Source organism: Telmatherina bonti, assembly GCF_933228915.1.
Source record: "Telmatherina bonti genome assembly, chromosome: 23".
In the NCBI taxonomy this organism is placed as follows: domain Eukaryota; kingdom Metazoa; phylum Chordata; class Actinopteri; order Atheriniformes; family Telmatherinidae; genus Telmatherina; species Telmatherina bonti.
The window spans coordinates 14503845-14518775 of NC_136632.1; the positions used below are offsets into that span (position 1 = coordinate 14503845).

The window sequence follows — 14931 nt, forward strand, 5'->3', positions numbered from 1 at the left end:
ATGTGAGCGGACGCGCAGTAGCACCCCAATGCATTGTGGTTATTGGAGTTCCACTACGGCTTTAAAAGAAAAAAATTCCCCTTTGGACACTTTGTACACCAAAAACAACCAGACAACTGATATTCCCCAAAACGTCACTGAACATAAAAGAAAAAAAAATCCAAACATTCACACAACTCATTTTTATTCAGGTATAAAAGTAATCGGTACATACTTTAACTACATTTCCCATAATGAAATATGGCACAGGTAGATTCATTGCAGGAAATGCAGTTTGTTTTGAAAGACAACAAAAAAACACAAAACAAAAGCAGTCCTTATGAGATAATGGTCGGTTTATATAAATTTAGTCACAAATCAATAAATACATCACGAATGATTTTATTCGTAGGTCTCACTTTTCATTTCACGCTTAAAATGACGTTGTAAACGCACATTATGGAGGCCTTTATCAATTCTCCAAAATGTGCAAACAAAATGTTAAGAAATGTAAAGTTACCAATCAGTGACATTCTGTCATCATATAACTGTGATGTAGGCTGCATCCGTCAGATAAAGGGTACAGAACTAAGGTCAAATGATAAAATAAGTGCAAGACTGCTCCCTAGTGGATATTTTTGATAACCAAACATAAACAGGTGGTTGAACAAGACTTTTACCTCATTTGGCCTTTAAATTCGTTAGGGCATTTTAAAACTACTACTGCAGATTAAAATTGTGCATTTTGGATATCTAATGGCAGACAGGATTTATTCATAATCCAGTGGTCTTTAAAAAATTAAAACCAATCCCTTTATCTCCACGTCACCTTGATGATTTGTCACTTTTACACACGGTTATGGGCAACATTTTAGCTTTTTTACAAAGAAACATGGAAAACAATTGCAACTACAGGACACTTCAATCCTTTGTTGAAGTAAAGCTGTAATTTGGACAAATCTATATTTTCAAGGTTTATTCAAGCACACGCCAGGAGTTTCCCCATTTCTAAAAAGTGATGACAAACAAACTGCAAAAGGCTGTGGATGCGAAAGAAAACATAATAAGCCCACACATACTGTATTTACATTCAAGCTAATGGGTATCAGCCCTTTGCTATCAAGCAGACAAATCTGAGGTATCTAATTTACAAGGCTGCCATGCTGGTACATTCTCAAAATAGAAAAGTCAAAATGCTGATTTTTTTTTTTTTTAAAGAAAGAAAAAACACCGCTCTTAGTTGTATCACAAGGACTCTGGGGTAAGGAGAACACTTTTCCTAAAATGTCTGATAATGCAGCATGATGCCATCTAGTACAGCAAGAATTGTGTCCAGAAGTGCGCATGAATTATTTCAGTATGAAAAGCTTTAGTCAATATGGGCCTGAATGAACAGTCCTCAGGCTGAGCCATACAACACTATGGGGAAAAACATCACTTGTAGCCGTTCGTTGCTTTTAAAAGATTGTGCATCAGTTTTCAAATATCCACAGTATGTTGACACCAGAGAGGCCCAGATTTACCCTCCTGGAAAAAAAAAAAAAAAACAAAAAAAAAAAACAGGAAAAACTTAAGTATTCTACACAGGACAAACAAAGTCAAACTAATTATTCTCAATCAATTTGTAATTTGCTCTTTGGTCCATGTCCTTTTAGTTGAAAATTAATCAATATTTTATAACATTTTCCTATAGCCATACCCAGGTTAACAGCAGCAGGCCACATCTCTCTATTTTATTTTGTTTAAAAAACTAATAGGATTTTACAATCAGGACTTACCCCAGCATTCCAGACTCCTTGGTCTTAATAACATAGAGAAACATAAGGATTGTGTGGAACAGGTTGTTCCGACCCTGCAACAGAAATCAAAATGGGATCATGTCAACAACAAATTGTTGGATGCCATTAAAGATGCCTGTTACGTTTATTCTCCAACACCTGTTTAACCCGTTAAAGCCAAACATATATTTCATACAGTTTGCATAACTTTACAGTAGAAAGTTTCCTCATCGCAATCTGATACTTTTCTCCAGCCCTCTAAGAGATACCAAGAAGCAGAAGACTACACTAATAATTTTGACCTATCACGCGATAAAAAATGGTAAAAATCTCTCCCAAAAATACTGTTACTTATTTTTAAAAATTGTTAATGGGCCAAATAAAGACCTCAGATAATTAAATTGGGCTTTTAAAATTGGAGAGCAAAGAGTGTGAGGTAAACTAAAGAAAGGTTTTTGTAAAAGTTTGAAAATAAATTATTGTTAGGAACGCAGCAATAGCACAGAGACTGTTGTCACCTTAGGAAGACTGTAGATATGTCCTTGGTATGTGAGCTGATAGTGAGGGGGAGTGGTGCTGCTTTGGTGGATGCAGAAGAGGTTCTCCTTGGTTACATCTAAGAGTTCACAGAAAAAAAGAACAGAATGATGAAAAAAGCTTGAATAAAAAAAAAGCCTTACATCTAATAAATTTTTGCTCCCTGATGACAGTTTATCGCCCACCAGGTTTGTCTGGAGTGTGGCTGAAGTGCTGCGAAGTGAAAGTCTTCCCATCTGGGTACTTTGGATGTGGGGGAAGCCTGGAGTCCAAGTATGTGCAAAACACATGCATGAGGATCTGAAGGGAGAAACAACAGTGGAGATTTAAAACTTTTAACAGAAAAACTTGAACAAAATTTTTTTTTTTTTTTTTAAATCTGCCTTTGCTTTAATACAAAACTGCAAAACTATGACAAAACATACAAAAGAGAAGAAACAGAAATGTGTAGAGCTATTCTGCATTGACAAATAAACTCAAAATGCATGAAATGCCAAAAAAAAAAAAAAAAAAAAAGAAATGTGTAGAGCATGGGAACACTGCTCATTCTTAGATGCGAGATGTGAGAAATCTGAGCTCATTCTGAGAGACCCAGGTAAAGATTGAAGGCCATCATCGCCTTTTCACATTTTGGCTTGTGAGTTTGAGATGATGCCTTTAACTCGCTCCAACCACAGGTTTTCCTTGAGGAAAACCTGTTAATTTTTCAAAGTCACTTGTTCTTTCAGCCATTAGGCAGCTGAATTTCGACAGTAGTTTTTTTTAATTAACTGATATTGTAACCTGGACTTTTACTCATAATTTTTTCCTTCATTATTATTTTGGCTTGAAATGATGTGTACGAAAAGTGCCCTGTGACAACACTGTTGTGAAGGGGCACTATACAAAAAAAGCTGAATTGAATTATTTCCCCATTTATCATTCATTTATTTTTTGCTTGACTCTGGTTTTATGATCTTTTTTGCCAGCTGAACACGGACCCTCATCCTGTTACAAGGTTACTATGTCTAAATCGGGTCATATGGAAATTGATGAGCTGTAAAATCAACAGTGCAATGTGCCTCTGTGTGCATTTGCTGAACTTGGAGAGTAAACTCACAGCACAGTCTGTGGGGATGTCTGTATCCCACTTCCTGTTCTTCAGGTCACCACCACCATTCCAACGGAAGGAGCTCATGCAGCCGCTGTGAGCCAGCTCTAACATAAAAAACCAACATGTACAGAGAATCAGACCAATGTCTACCTTTTTTACAGTCATAAAATACCAATCTAGTTTTTCATGATCTGGATTTTTCAAAACAAAAACAAAAAAAAAAAAACAAATTAACACACTCAAAAACACAGTCTTGAGGACAATAACATTAAACCTACCCTTTATCCGGTCCACTAGATATTCCTGGTTGGGTGTGATGTCCAGGTATTGGACAATAGAGTTCATAGTGGGGATTGATGAGGCTTTCATTACGGCTGCCTGTCTCAGACTGCTTATGCTCGCCTCTGGTGGAGATAAGAGGAACAGCTGGTTATAAAATAGATGCAGTGATTGCACAGAACGCACAGTGGTGGTTCCTGTTGTTCACAGTTCAGAATGGCTACATAGATGTCAAAATGACATGATAGCATGATGTTTACTGAAACGTTTTATTCAATCTTTTTTTATTTCAAATGAGTTCATATTTTGAAAGCTGTTTTTGTCCTTTGGTCGCACACGACTTGCATTTTGAAGACAACAGCGGTTTGGACAGACAGTACATTGCTGATTTTTTTTCAGATGTTTTACCTCCTATTTGGAGCTCTGGGCAGCCCATCCTCCTGAGCTGGCTGTTGACAGAGTCAATTTCTTTCACCAAGGGGACCAAGATGGTGTCACTAATCCACTGCAGACAGTGTCTTCATGGTAAGATCAAATTCATAGTCTTGTGGCTTTTATAGAAAAATGCTCAAAACATGTTTAAAGGTATCACAAACAGTGAAAAACTCACGTTTCTGAGCTTGGCTGTCCAGCTATCTATACGGTCCGCGACTACACGACTGGTTGTAATTCTGGCCCAAACCTACAGAAAAGCAAAGGAACAAAGATTATTTGTGAAACGATGTTTAATTTTTAAAGCATTTTTTTAATTTTTTAACTTTTAAAGGTTAAGAGCATTATTTTGTCAACTATGAGCCCAAGTCACCAACTTATTTTTTTTTCTTCCATAAATAAGAACATGCTAATATGGAGACCTCCTCTGCTGCCTGTTTGGAACCCAGATCAGTCTCATCTTTGTTGGCAGATGGCGCCTGAGAGCGGCATGCAGGCTGGTAGAGGAATTTCCTCAGGCTCTGCGCGTAGTCTCCAACCGAACGGTTGTAGTTCCAAAATGTTGGACTGTGGCTTGGAGACAAAGACTCAGAACTGCCTACAGACAGAAAAAAGCAATTGTTATATTATAAATACCATCTCCAAAAAGAGTCAAGGCTTTGTACAGTGTTCCGGGATTTTGCAAAGAGGATGTTATGATATTTAGTCATTACTTCAATTAAGTCATTACTTAAATGAATATGATGAATGAATGTTCTCAATATAAAACAGAGTACGTTCCACAATTCCTGGAAATACATGAAGAAGTTTGGGGTAGCTACAAATTCCTACAGGCCACACACCTAGCTGACTCCGGTGACTCTTTTCCTCCTCTGTGCGTAAAAACCTCTCCAGGCTTTTCAGATCTTCCATATAATCCTCTTTGCTTCCAGGAGAATTAAACACAGAAGGAGATGTGCGATAGCGAGCCCTCAGGCTAGAACCTTCTGCAGACCCAATACCATTTGAGTAAGGAGAAGAGCCTGATGAGGGACTGTAGTTAAGCACCTGGAATGGGGAGAGTGAAAAAGACTAAATATAGGATTTTTATACTTGTTTCTTTTCATCATACCTCTATCACTGTTAATAAAGAAATATGAACCTTTCCAAAGGCAACTGAGGGGGAGAAAGGACTTCCTGCACTGCTTGGTGTTTGTGGATTGCTAAGAGAAGGGCTGTACCCTGGTACACAACTTGAAGAGAACTTGGGGCTGCTTGAGCTTGGGCGAGAGGGGCTGAAACTCAGGACACTCTGGCCCTGCAGTGAAGACGATTGGGATGGTGCTGGGGTTTCCTTCTTTTCTGTCTTTTGGGGCGGAGAAGCCTGGACATCTGCACAGGACAAACCAACAATCTAGTCTCAATTGCAGATAAAAAGTAATTTACATTCAACAAAGAGTTTAGGATATCACAGAATGCACTGAAAGTAGACAAAAGAGAATAAAATTAAAAAGCGTCTCACTTGTGTTCCTCAAACCCAAAAGACGATGCTGTTCAGGGGTTACCGCAATGGTTGAAGGAGCCATTGTGTATTTGAAATACTTCCAAAAGTCAAAAAGAGCATTAAGACTAAAGAGAGAGGCTAGCACCAGTTCTGCAAAAGAGGACAGAAAAATTAACACATTGATACCAAGTCGAAACGCTAAGTTTCAGGATTTGATTTAGTCTTTTTTTTTTTTTTTGAATCTCTTTTCACATAGCACTGAAAAACGGCCCATGTCTTAATCTATTTTTCCAAAAGAAATCAAGTGTAAACAGTACCAGAATGTTACCTGTTCTGCTATAACTTTTCAAAAGGAAATGTTAAACTTTAAATACTTCTTGGGAGCGCCTTCTTAGTCTATTAAACTTTAAATGTTTATGGCATTCAATCCGGAGGGCAAAGTAAGAATTTCATCGTACAGGGAAAGTTGATTCTTTACTCTGCATATGACAATAAATGCTTTTAATATTCGAATCTTGAATCTTTGGCAAGAATCTTAAGAAAAAAAACATTATTGTGGATCCTCACCAATGTACCAGATAGGCCAGTAGGTGATGTTGTAGTATCGACTCAGCAGTTTCCCTGACCTGACAGAAAAGTTTAAAAAAAAAAAAAAGCCCTGTTGTAAATGTGCACGAAATTTAACACAATGTATTTAGCACCTTTAAAAATAAAAAGACTTGCATTTCGGTGTAAATCATGCCAGCGAGGGACACGTTAAGAACAGCCCAGGCGAGGACGATTTGCCGAGCCTGCTCCTCTCTTCTCATCCTGAGCGCCTTGTCGATCATGCTGGGCATCCCCTCCTTCGGTGGTGTCAACATGCTTTTAGTTCATTGATCAGGCTGAGAAAGTCAGCAGAAAAAAACATTAGAATCATCAATATACAAGTATAAAGTCATTTACACTCGAACAAAAAATCATATAGTAGGAATGTTATTTGATTTGAAATAACACAGCGTGACAATATATCTGTAGTTTTGTGCTGTTATTATTCATGTATTTAAGTTAAGTTAGCTGACATGCTAATAAAAAGGTAGCTAAAGTTAGCCATGTTAGAGACAAAAAAAAGGAAGTACGGTGGAAGTGTTGTTTTAACATGGTTACAGGTTAAATTCCACATCAGAAATGGCATTTTACTTTCCAAAACTATACAAGTTTAAAATAAAACACCAAAAAAATTCAAGAAATTCATACCACGCTAAAGTGAATGACAACTGCTGCGCTGCATAATTTGTACTTAAACCGGAAGCTATTTAATGTTCTTCCGGTTCAAAACTAAACCGTTCTCAATTTTATATCACATAAACTATATTAATGTTGCAGCACGATACAGTAAAAGGCTGAGATATCCTACTAAATAAGCAATAATTTCTTGAAATATTTTTGATGTAAAACAAAAACCCAATTGTATCCATACAATAATAATAATAATACAATATATATTTATTACAGTATAATGTACAATTATAATATAATCATAATACAAAACAACCCCATGGGGTTATCTTGGGTGCCCTTTTTAAATGTATATTTATCATAGGTCTTTGTAAGGTGGCCTATCTAGAACATTACCCAGAAAATTTTAGAAGACATTTAGAAAGCATCAAGGGCTTCATTTAAAAACACTTCATAGGTGTAAAAATACATCTGCTCATTTACAGCAGTAAGTTTGTCCCCGTACATCCATTTGTTCCCTCATCTTTACATCTTTGAAGTCTTTTTTTTTTTTTTTTTATCTCCTAATTTAAATTAGAAAGTAGAAGCTAAATAATAAATTAGATTTAGAAGGCTTGGTCATTTAACACTGACACAGACACATTATTTACATGATTGTGCCACTACAAATGCATAAAAGCAATTTCATCAACTTATTACAGAAGAGATTAATCTTTTATTTAAAAGTGCCTTTCATGAAAAACAAGGACACTTTATACCCAAACAGATAAAACAAGTAAAATCAGCATATAAAAGAAATGGAGGACAGTGTAGTTGACCTAAACTGAGTAAGCAACTTTAAACGGATGAATCTTAATTCCAGATTTGAAGATGGGAAGAGAATCAATACATAAGATGTGAAATGATGAAGAGTTGCAACATTTTGGAGCATAGCAGCTAAACGCTCTGCTTCATATGGTGCTGCGGTGGTGCACAGTAAAGTGGACAGAGGAGGAGGATCTGAGGAAGTAGGCTGGAATGGCCATCTGGTGAAGGTCAGACCAAAGAGGAAGAAGTTGCAGTAATCAATGCGAGGTGATGGAGGCAGAATGGATAGTAGGGAGAGGGGTAAAGCTGATTTATACTGAGAAGCTAGAAGTAAGCATACCAGGTCACGTTGTATACATGTCATACATGACACCCATACTGTGGATTTAAGGACAGTGGCTGGTGGTTAAGGAGAGAAAATATTTAGCATAACCCACCTCAAGCTGAAATAACAAAACTGCCACGACATGATGATGAAGAGTTCAACAAAAATACAGTCAAATGTTTGAAAGTCAGTTTCCTTAAGGTTATATTTGGCAAACACAAGAGGTAAACAGTACTTTAGTACAGCACATAAATAAAACATCTGAAGAGGCACAGTCATCAATGAGGGGGTGAAAGGGACTTTTCAGAGTTATATCCTCCAACATCTAAACCGCAGTCCTCATCACTGGCTGTCTCAACAAGTCTCTCTCCTCTTCTTCTTCTTCCTCTGTCATCATGCTCCTCCTCTTCCTCATTGACATCCTGCTCTTTACGAGACATTTTCTCATTCTTGGGCCCTTTGCAGATCTTAAGGTGACGAGTGAGGTGGTATTTAGTGAGGAAAGCTTTGTGGCACTTCTCGCAAACAAAGTCTCTGCGGCCTTCGTGAGAGTTCATGTGCTTCTTCAAGTGATTGGTTTTTAGAAAGTGTTTGTTACACTTTGGACACTGAATCCGGCGTTCACTGTTGGAAAAGAGCAACACAAATCAGTATAAAACCACTTAAATCAGAATCACAAACAGATCACAATTCATAACTTTATTGACCTATATGATTAAATACATACTGTGTGTGTGAGAACATGTGCTGTTTCAGATCATGTTTCCTGAAGAAAGCACGGTCGCAGAGGTCACACTTGAGCTTCTCTGCAACAGTGTGGATGAGCATATGTGAAGCCACATGAGATTTCTGTGTAAAGGACTTCTCGCAAACCGTACATCTGTAGTTTTTCTGACCTTTTGAGGAGGAAAATGAAGGTGTTAAACAGGAAAGTAGAAACCACAGAGAGATATCTGTACAGTTTTTTTTAAAGGACATAAAATCAGTAATGAAAACTGGAAGTTATGATGCTTTGTGGTAGTCTCACATCTAAGGAGACATCAATTCAGGGTATAAGTCGGAGGAAAGACATCAACAATGACTATAGATAAGCAACTGTTGTTGCCCATCAGTCAGAAAACAGTGACACAGTTATTTTCAGACTTTCTCATGCTGATCCTGCATTTGTGTTTAGTTTTGCAGACTCGTTAAGGACCACATTAAGTTTTAATATGTTCTAATATGAATAGAAAGAGAACGTTCTGTCTTTGCCATATGGTGCTGATGTTCAGATCAAACAACCACATCACCATTCACATCCAATGAAATATCAACAAGATGTGCAGCAACACATTATTAGCTATGTGATAATGTAGTCAAGTGGAAGACACCGAGCTGCATGTGTTACATGGAAATATATAAATATTTATAAAGCAAGCACTAATCGGTATATTCACAGGTACCTAAATACTTAAAAAAGCAAGAACATTGATGTGCATTTATGCCATTTTAAAGTGTTAAAGTGATTTTTTTATATACTTAAAACGCGACATATGTAACATCAATGATAAGATGAGTTTTTAGGGTTTTAACCAACAGCCATACAAAAATTTTAAATACCTGTGTGAATCTTCAGGTGCATCCTGAGGTTGCTGGGATCACTGAAGGCCTTGCTGCAGTACTCACATTTATGAGGTTTCATCCCTACGTGCCCCATAAAGTGCACATTCAGTTTCGTGGATGTGCTGAAAGCCCGGGAACACATGGTGCACTTGAATTTCTTTTCCCGCACATGGCCCTGGCCTTTTGCTCTTGAGGTACTGTTTTTAGAGTTTCTATTACTGCTGCTAATGCTGCTGCTGTTTTCACTGTTTGTTTGTCCAGAAGTGTGACTATTACAAGGCCATGGGGAAGAGGAGGAGCTTGAGGTTCCATTGGTCAGCTTTTCTTCCTGGTGAACATGCTGAGGTTGCTGCTCTTGCGGTTGTGGCGGAGGTTGTGGCTGCTGTTGCTGGGAATGGTCCTGATGTGACGGGCTGTGGCTGTGTGGAGGCTGATTATGGCTGTGGTTACTGCTGTGGCTGCTGAGATGAGACTTGAGCTCAGAGAAGGAGGAACACTCTTTGCCACACTGGCAGATTTGGCCCTCAGGCATTTGAGGAACACCTGGGTGCATAAAAGATAATAAAAGGGTCACCATCAATGAATAAGCATCCTATTGATCATCAATACATATTACTTTGTCATCTTACCCATGAGCCTGCAGTAGTCTCTGCTGTAGTAGAAGAGCAGCTCCTGGTCAGGATGGATTTCTGTGGTTGTGCAGAAGAACAGTTTACCATTGGCAGGATATGCCACCAGATTCTGCTCTTCATGAGTCCTAAAATGCAAAAACAATCACAAGCAAACATATTGTGTTACACAGCCATGTTTTTATTTGGTGCAGATAGAAAAATCAGTGAGCTTCCATTATAAATGGCTTTTTTTTCCATACCTAGCCTCACGGACAAACATCATCCAATTGCATTCGTTCTCATCTGTCGTCACAATGTAAAACTCCAGCACATTGTTGTGGTACATCTGTCATGAAGCAAATTTATTTCCACCTCATTATTTTCATCAGCCAAGTATGATTTTACTGCTGAGGTTCAAAAACACAAACCTTCCATATTTGAGGCGTGTCTTTTTCCGGCCAGTCAGAGAGATCCACATTGCTACAATGTTGACCAACCATTGGTCCAAAACAGGTCCTTGGTGGAATAACATCTCGTGCATAAACTCCTACGTTGGGTCACAAGAAAATCTTTGCATGATTTTGTACAGCATGAACCAGGTGTATGTTCAAATACATCATTCAAGCTCTCTCCTAAATAAAACCATTAAATGTATCAAAATAATGCCTCATGTCAGTGAAGCTGATGGGAAACACTAATGTAAACGTGTTTACTTTCTTACCAAGGGGTTCATCAGCCACTGAGATGCGCAGGCATAGCGGACGTGGCAGAGAAAGTCGAGCCCTGCTTTGGATGGGTGTGTCAGGGACAAAGGTGACTGGACCATGTTCTGGACAGTCTGAGGTGTAAGATCGCTCACAGAGTGTGCACCCTGGAATAACAAAAATTAGTACAAGTCAGAGAAGGGATGGCAAAGTGGCCAAAGTTGGTCCTCAAAGGTCAAAGTCCTACAGGTTTTGGATTTTTCCTGCTGCAGTCCACCTGAAATCTGGATTAATCGGACAAGAAGCTGCTTTGGAAAAAAACAATCAATTTGATTCAGTTGTGTTGGAGCAGAGGATCATCTGAAATGTGCAAGAGTGCAGTCCTCAAAGACCAAATTTGCCCATGCTTGTGTTAGAAGAATTTCAGACACTGCTGTTAAACTATTAGGCCTAAAAAAATCCTTACATCAATTAACAAAGCAACTGGCCTCAGGTTGCTTTCGTTGGCCAAGTTTTGGTTATGTGCTCAAAAAGGAAGACATCTGACTACCTGTACGACCAAGTTTTTTGCATTAATAGATATTTTTCTTCCGTGAGGGCACAGACAGAACTAACAGAGTGGTACGGTGAGTATAAGACATAATTTTGACACATAGGTTGAACCACAATCCCAGGTTTATGAAACTTTATGCAGCTGACCAACTCTCTAGGGCTGGCTGACAAAAACAAAATCATATCACAGTATTTCTTTATATTCTTATTTATTTATAAAGTATTTTTCATTTAATCTTGGCTGAAAAATTTGATTTTTTTCCACATTTTCCTCTCCTGGTACATGTTCAGAACTGCAAATAACAGACATGAAAACCACAAAAGTAACAGGTTTGTCCTGTTTGTAATGCTTGTTACATCACTGTATGTTAACCAGTAGCCAGTGATTTTATAACGATTATAGTGGAAACACAACAGAAAGGCAGTGTGGAACTGCAAGTGGAGTGAGGAGAAATATGGCAGAAAAATTAACGCAATGCTGGATGGAAATTAATGTTGGGACTTTAGCCGAAATTATAACATGGCAAATGTGTTGGCTGCATATATCTTCAATGTGAGACTGTTTTTCTGGTTTAGCAGTGTATCCGCTTATAGATAAATACTTTGCCTGTCTTAAAAGATGTCATTTATATTTACATATTTAAAAAAATAATATAATAAATAAAAATAAAAGAAAAAAGGTTGAAATAAATATTTACAAACTCACAGATGTTGTAGGAAGTGACCATGTTTTCCTTGTTGGATGTTGAGTCCTCGAGTTGCAGGGTGGAGTTGACCAACACCAGGTTGTTTTCGGGCCCAAGAGACACCTCTGCAGTGATCGGGGACACATTAACCGCTTCCAGACCCATCCCAGAGTGACCATGGAGAGATACTGGTTCCAGTTGGCTCTGACTAGCCATGGAGCTAGAGAGCACCACACTCACAACACCTGAGTTCATTTCCCCATTTGGATGGAGCTGCTCCCCAAGTGCTCCTGCTCCTCCTCCCCCAGAGGTTCCCACTCTCCCTCCCATATGATCCGGTTCCATAACCACTGGCAGTTCCAGCACAGAGGGTCCATGCAGGGGCATTACACCACCAGAAGAGTCCACCCCTGTGAGGGCCTCATGAGGCTGAGGTTGCCTTCCCCCTCCGAGTTGCTGGGCATCAGAAACTGCAACCACCCCAACTCCATCCATGTTTGCTAGCTCCTCTCCCATCCGGTTGGGGGAAATGGGGCTGCTGACACGGGACTCCATGGCTAATCCTGTTGAGTCCAATTCATGAGGGCCAGTCTGATGGAGATCTCCCTGGCCACTGACCTGTCTTGCGTCCATGGGTACTAGGCCCTGCTCCAGTGGGCCTCCAGGGCCACTGTAGGGGTCCAAACCTGATGGATTGTTGCTGGCCACAGAAAGAGTTCCATCCATGTTAAGGCTACTGGGATGAATGTACTGAGGAGGTGGGCGATCTGCCAGGTATGACAGAATACCTGTTGAGCAAAAATAAAGGAAGAAGAATTGGGCTTCTTAGACAATTTTAATGTAAATTGATCCAACATTTTTTGTCATTTGTCTACATGACGGTAATTTAGCGTATGTCAATTTGAAATTATTATAGTCAAACACCCGTGCTACCATTTCAGCATTTCACACTTGAACTCACCTGGCAGTATGTGTCGGAAGTAGCTGCTCTCCAAGTGGGGATATGGTGGAGGCGGCAAGGAGTAATTCCGTTCTGGTAGGCCACACATCACCCCTCTGTCACTGAGTGGGCCCATGGGAAGCATCAGAGACAGAGCGGAAGGGAGGGAACCAAGGGAAGGACCCAAACTAGGGATGGCCACTGGCATGCCTGAATCATAAAGTCAATCAACATGAAAACCAAAGAAACATGTTGCCAAAGAAAAATGCAGAGGATAACATTGGTAGAGATTATGTCCATTTGCTTAACATAGAAGCATTTTTTAATAATAAACAGGCATACAAAAATATTTTGTACAATCTGTAAGAACATTGATTTTAAAGAAGCAGCTACACTTATTCTAGAATCAAACTAACCCCAGGTAAAAGCCTCATAACGTGTTATTTCAGAGGCAAATGGCTTGTATGTGACATGCAGTATAGAAAGTACTAATGTAAATCACTCCAGCATTGGTTCAACAAATATGTACTCTTTAATTTGAAGACAGGTGTGTAATTTTAAAAGTACTGAATAAACAGTGATCATGACTGAACCGATTGCTTGAGCTTGCAATTATATAACTTCAAAACAAAATACATTCATATCAAACTGTTAAAAAAATAATAGCAGACAGGTCGAAAGTTGAAGCCTGCAAAGCTTCACAGTTCAAATTTTGGTGCATAGCTTTTCATTCTCCACGTGAAATGCAATTATCTCACTGCTTATTAAAAAAAAAAAAAAAAAAAGGAAAATACTTTCTCTATCCCAGAGGTAGTTGAATATCAAATAATGTCTCACTGGGAGTCTTTCATACCTGGAGTGGGAATGGCATTGTGTGTGGGAGAAGTGGGCAGACCCAGATGGCTGGCGCTCACTGAGGGCACACTGAGCTGGTCCATGCCCACAGGACTGAGGTTCATGTCATTCATCCTGAAGAATCAACCAAATATGTCAACAATACAGAAAAATGCGCTTGCCAAGCCTGGAAAACCAAACTCGCAGACAGTTTGACGCTTTGATTGCAAAGATAAAACATGAAGTTTAAGTCTAATAACTTAGAAAGATAATAAACATTTCAAAACAAAAACTGATAGCTGGATGTCTTACCTGAATTCAAGCGCTGTCCTTATGGCAAGAGTGCACAGTGGTTACATATTTTTCATATTTATTCCTGGAAAATGTCTAGTTCTTTTCAACAAGTAACCTCTGGAAAACCAGAGGCAACACAATCCCATATAAAACAGCAAAAAGTAACAATTAAAATCCCATTTAACACAAGTAACCAGCAGCTAGCTTATTAGCAAAGAATACCAGTGTTGTTAAAGTGCTAACGTTAGCCTTGCTAACTTACGTCGCCACAAATAGTCAAAACGCAACACGTTTATGTATGTAGTCTTGGTAAAAGTGTGGATGCATCTGGACACGAACGCAACACAAAGTGCTGCTTCGTTGTGGAAATAGGTTTAATTTGGTATAAAGAAACAACATCCCAACACGAAACCTTCCTGAACACGGCCATGACAACAACTGGCGAGCTGTCTGATGGCGCATGCGCAATGGCAAAGTCTTAGGTTTCTTTTTTAATAATTTTTAAAGGAGAAAATTTCTCGTTTTACCTTTTTTCTAAAATGATTTCTAGAAGCTCATGATTAAATAAACAAAGCCTTTTAAAACGGTCCCGCGTTGTCCTCCACTATGTTACTGTTCTGAGCATGAGTTAAACTTTGGGGACGAACTGACACAGTAAAGATAAAACCTAAAATTATTGAAACACGAAGAATGAATGAATGAGGGAATTAAATAATACAATGTAGGTTAATTTTCGTTTTTAAAAAAACCTAGGTGCTTAATTGGCCTAAATAGCCT

At 38.8% G+C, this 14931-nt stretch overlaps 2 protein-coding genes across 2 annotated transcripts; both read right to left on the minus strand.

Moving 5' to 3' along the window:
* Positions 1-233: 233 nt before the first annotated feature.
* On the minus strand, positions 234-6860 carry tmem209 (transmembrane protein 209). Its single transcript, XM_079263473.1, has 15 exons — positions 6818-6860; positions 6305-6465; positions 6149-6207; positions 5600-5731; positions 5240-5469; positions 4941-5145; positions 4521-4696; positions 4277-4348; positions 4075-4171; positions 3666-3791; positions 3394-3491; positions 2480-2594; positions 2276-2373; positions 1758-1831; positions 234-1506 (listed from the first exon to the last, which is right to left on the minus strand). The coding sequence occupies exons 2-15, from the start codon at positions 6442-6444 to the stop codon at positions 1452-1454; spliced, it is 1677 nt and encodes a 558-aa protein (XP_079119599.1). The 5' UTR covers positions 6445-6465; positions 6818-6860; the 3' UTR covers positions 234-1451.
* Positions 6861-7675: 815 nt separating this feature from the next.
* Positions 7676-14565, minus strand: prdm4 (PR domain containing 4). The gene is made up of 11 exons (XM_079263507.1): positions 14173-14565; positions 13880-13995; positions 13048-13236; positions 12107-12874; positions 10866-11015; positions 10573-10691; positions 10405-10490; positions 10163-10290; positions 9531-10076; positions 8659-8827; positions 7676-8555 (listed from the first exon to the last, which is right to left on the minus strand). The coding sequence occupies exons 2-11, from the start codon at positions 13992-13994 to the stop codon at positions 8210-8212; spliced, it is 2616 nt and encodes an 871-aa protein (XP_079119633.1). The 5' UTR covers position 13995; positions 14173-14565; the 3' UTR covers positions 7676-8209.
* Positions 14566-14931: the final 366 nt, after the last annotated feature.

Excerpts from the sequence above, each read along its gene's own strand:
- tmem209 (XM_079263473.1), bottom strand. The coding sequence starts at position 6,444 with ATGTTGACACCACCGAAGGAGGGGATGCCCAGCATGATCGACAAGGCG. Across the intron at positions 5,470-5,599 it reads TTTGGGTTTGAGGAACACAA|ATGTCCAGGCTTCTCCGCCC; the intron begins GTGAGACGCTTT and ends TGTCCTGTGCAG. Across the intron at positions 1,832-2,275 it reads ATATCTACAGTCTTCCTAAG|GGTCGGAACAACCTGTTCCA; the intron begins GTGACAACAGTC and ends TTTCTGTTGCAG.
- prdm4 (XM_079263507.1), bottom strand. The coding sequence starts at position 13,994 with ATGAATGACATGAACCTCAGTCCTGTGGGCATGGACCAGCTCAGTGTG. Across the intron at positions 10,692-10,865 it reads AGTGGCTGATGAACCCCTTG|GAGTTTATGCACGAGATGTT; the intron begins GTAAGAAAGTAA and ends GACCCAACGTAG. Across the intron at positions 10,291-10,404 it reads ATGTTTGTCCGTGAGGCTAG|GACTCATGAAGAGCAGAATC; the intron begins GTATGGAAAAAA and ends TTTGCATTTTAG.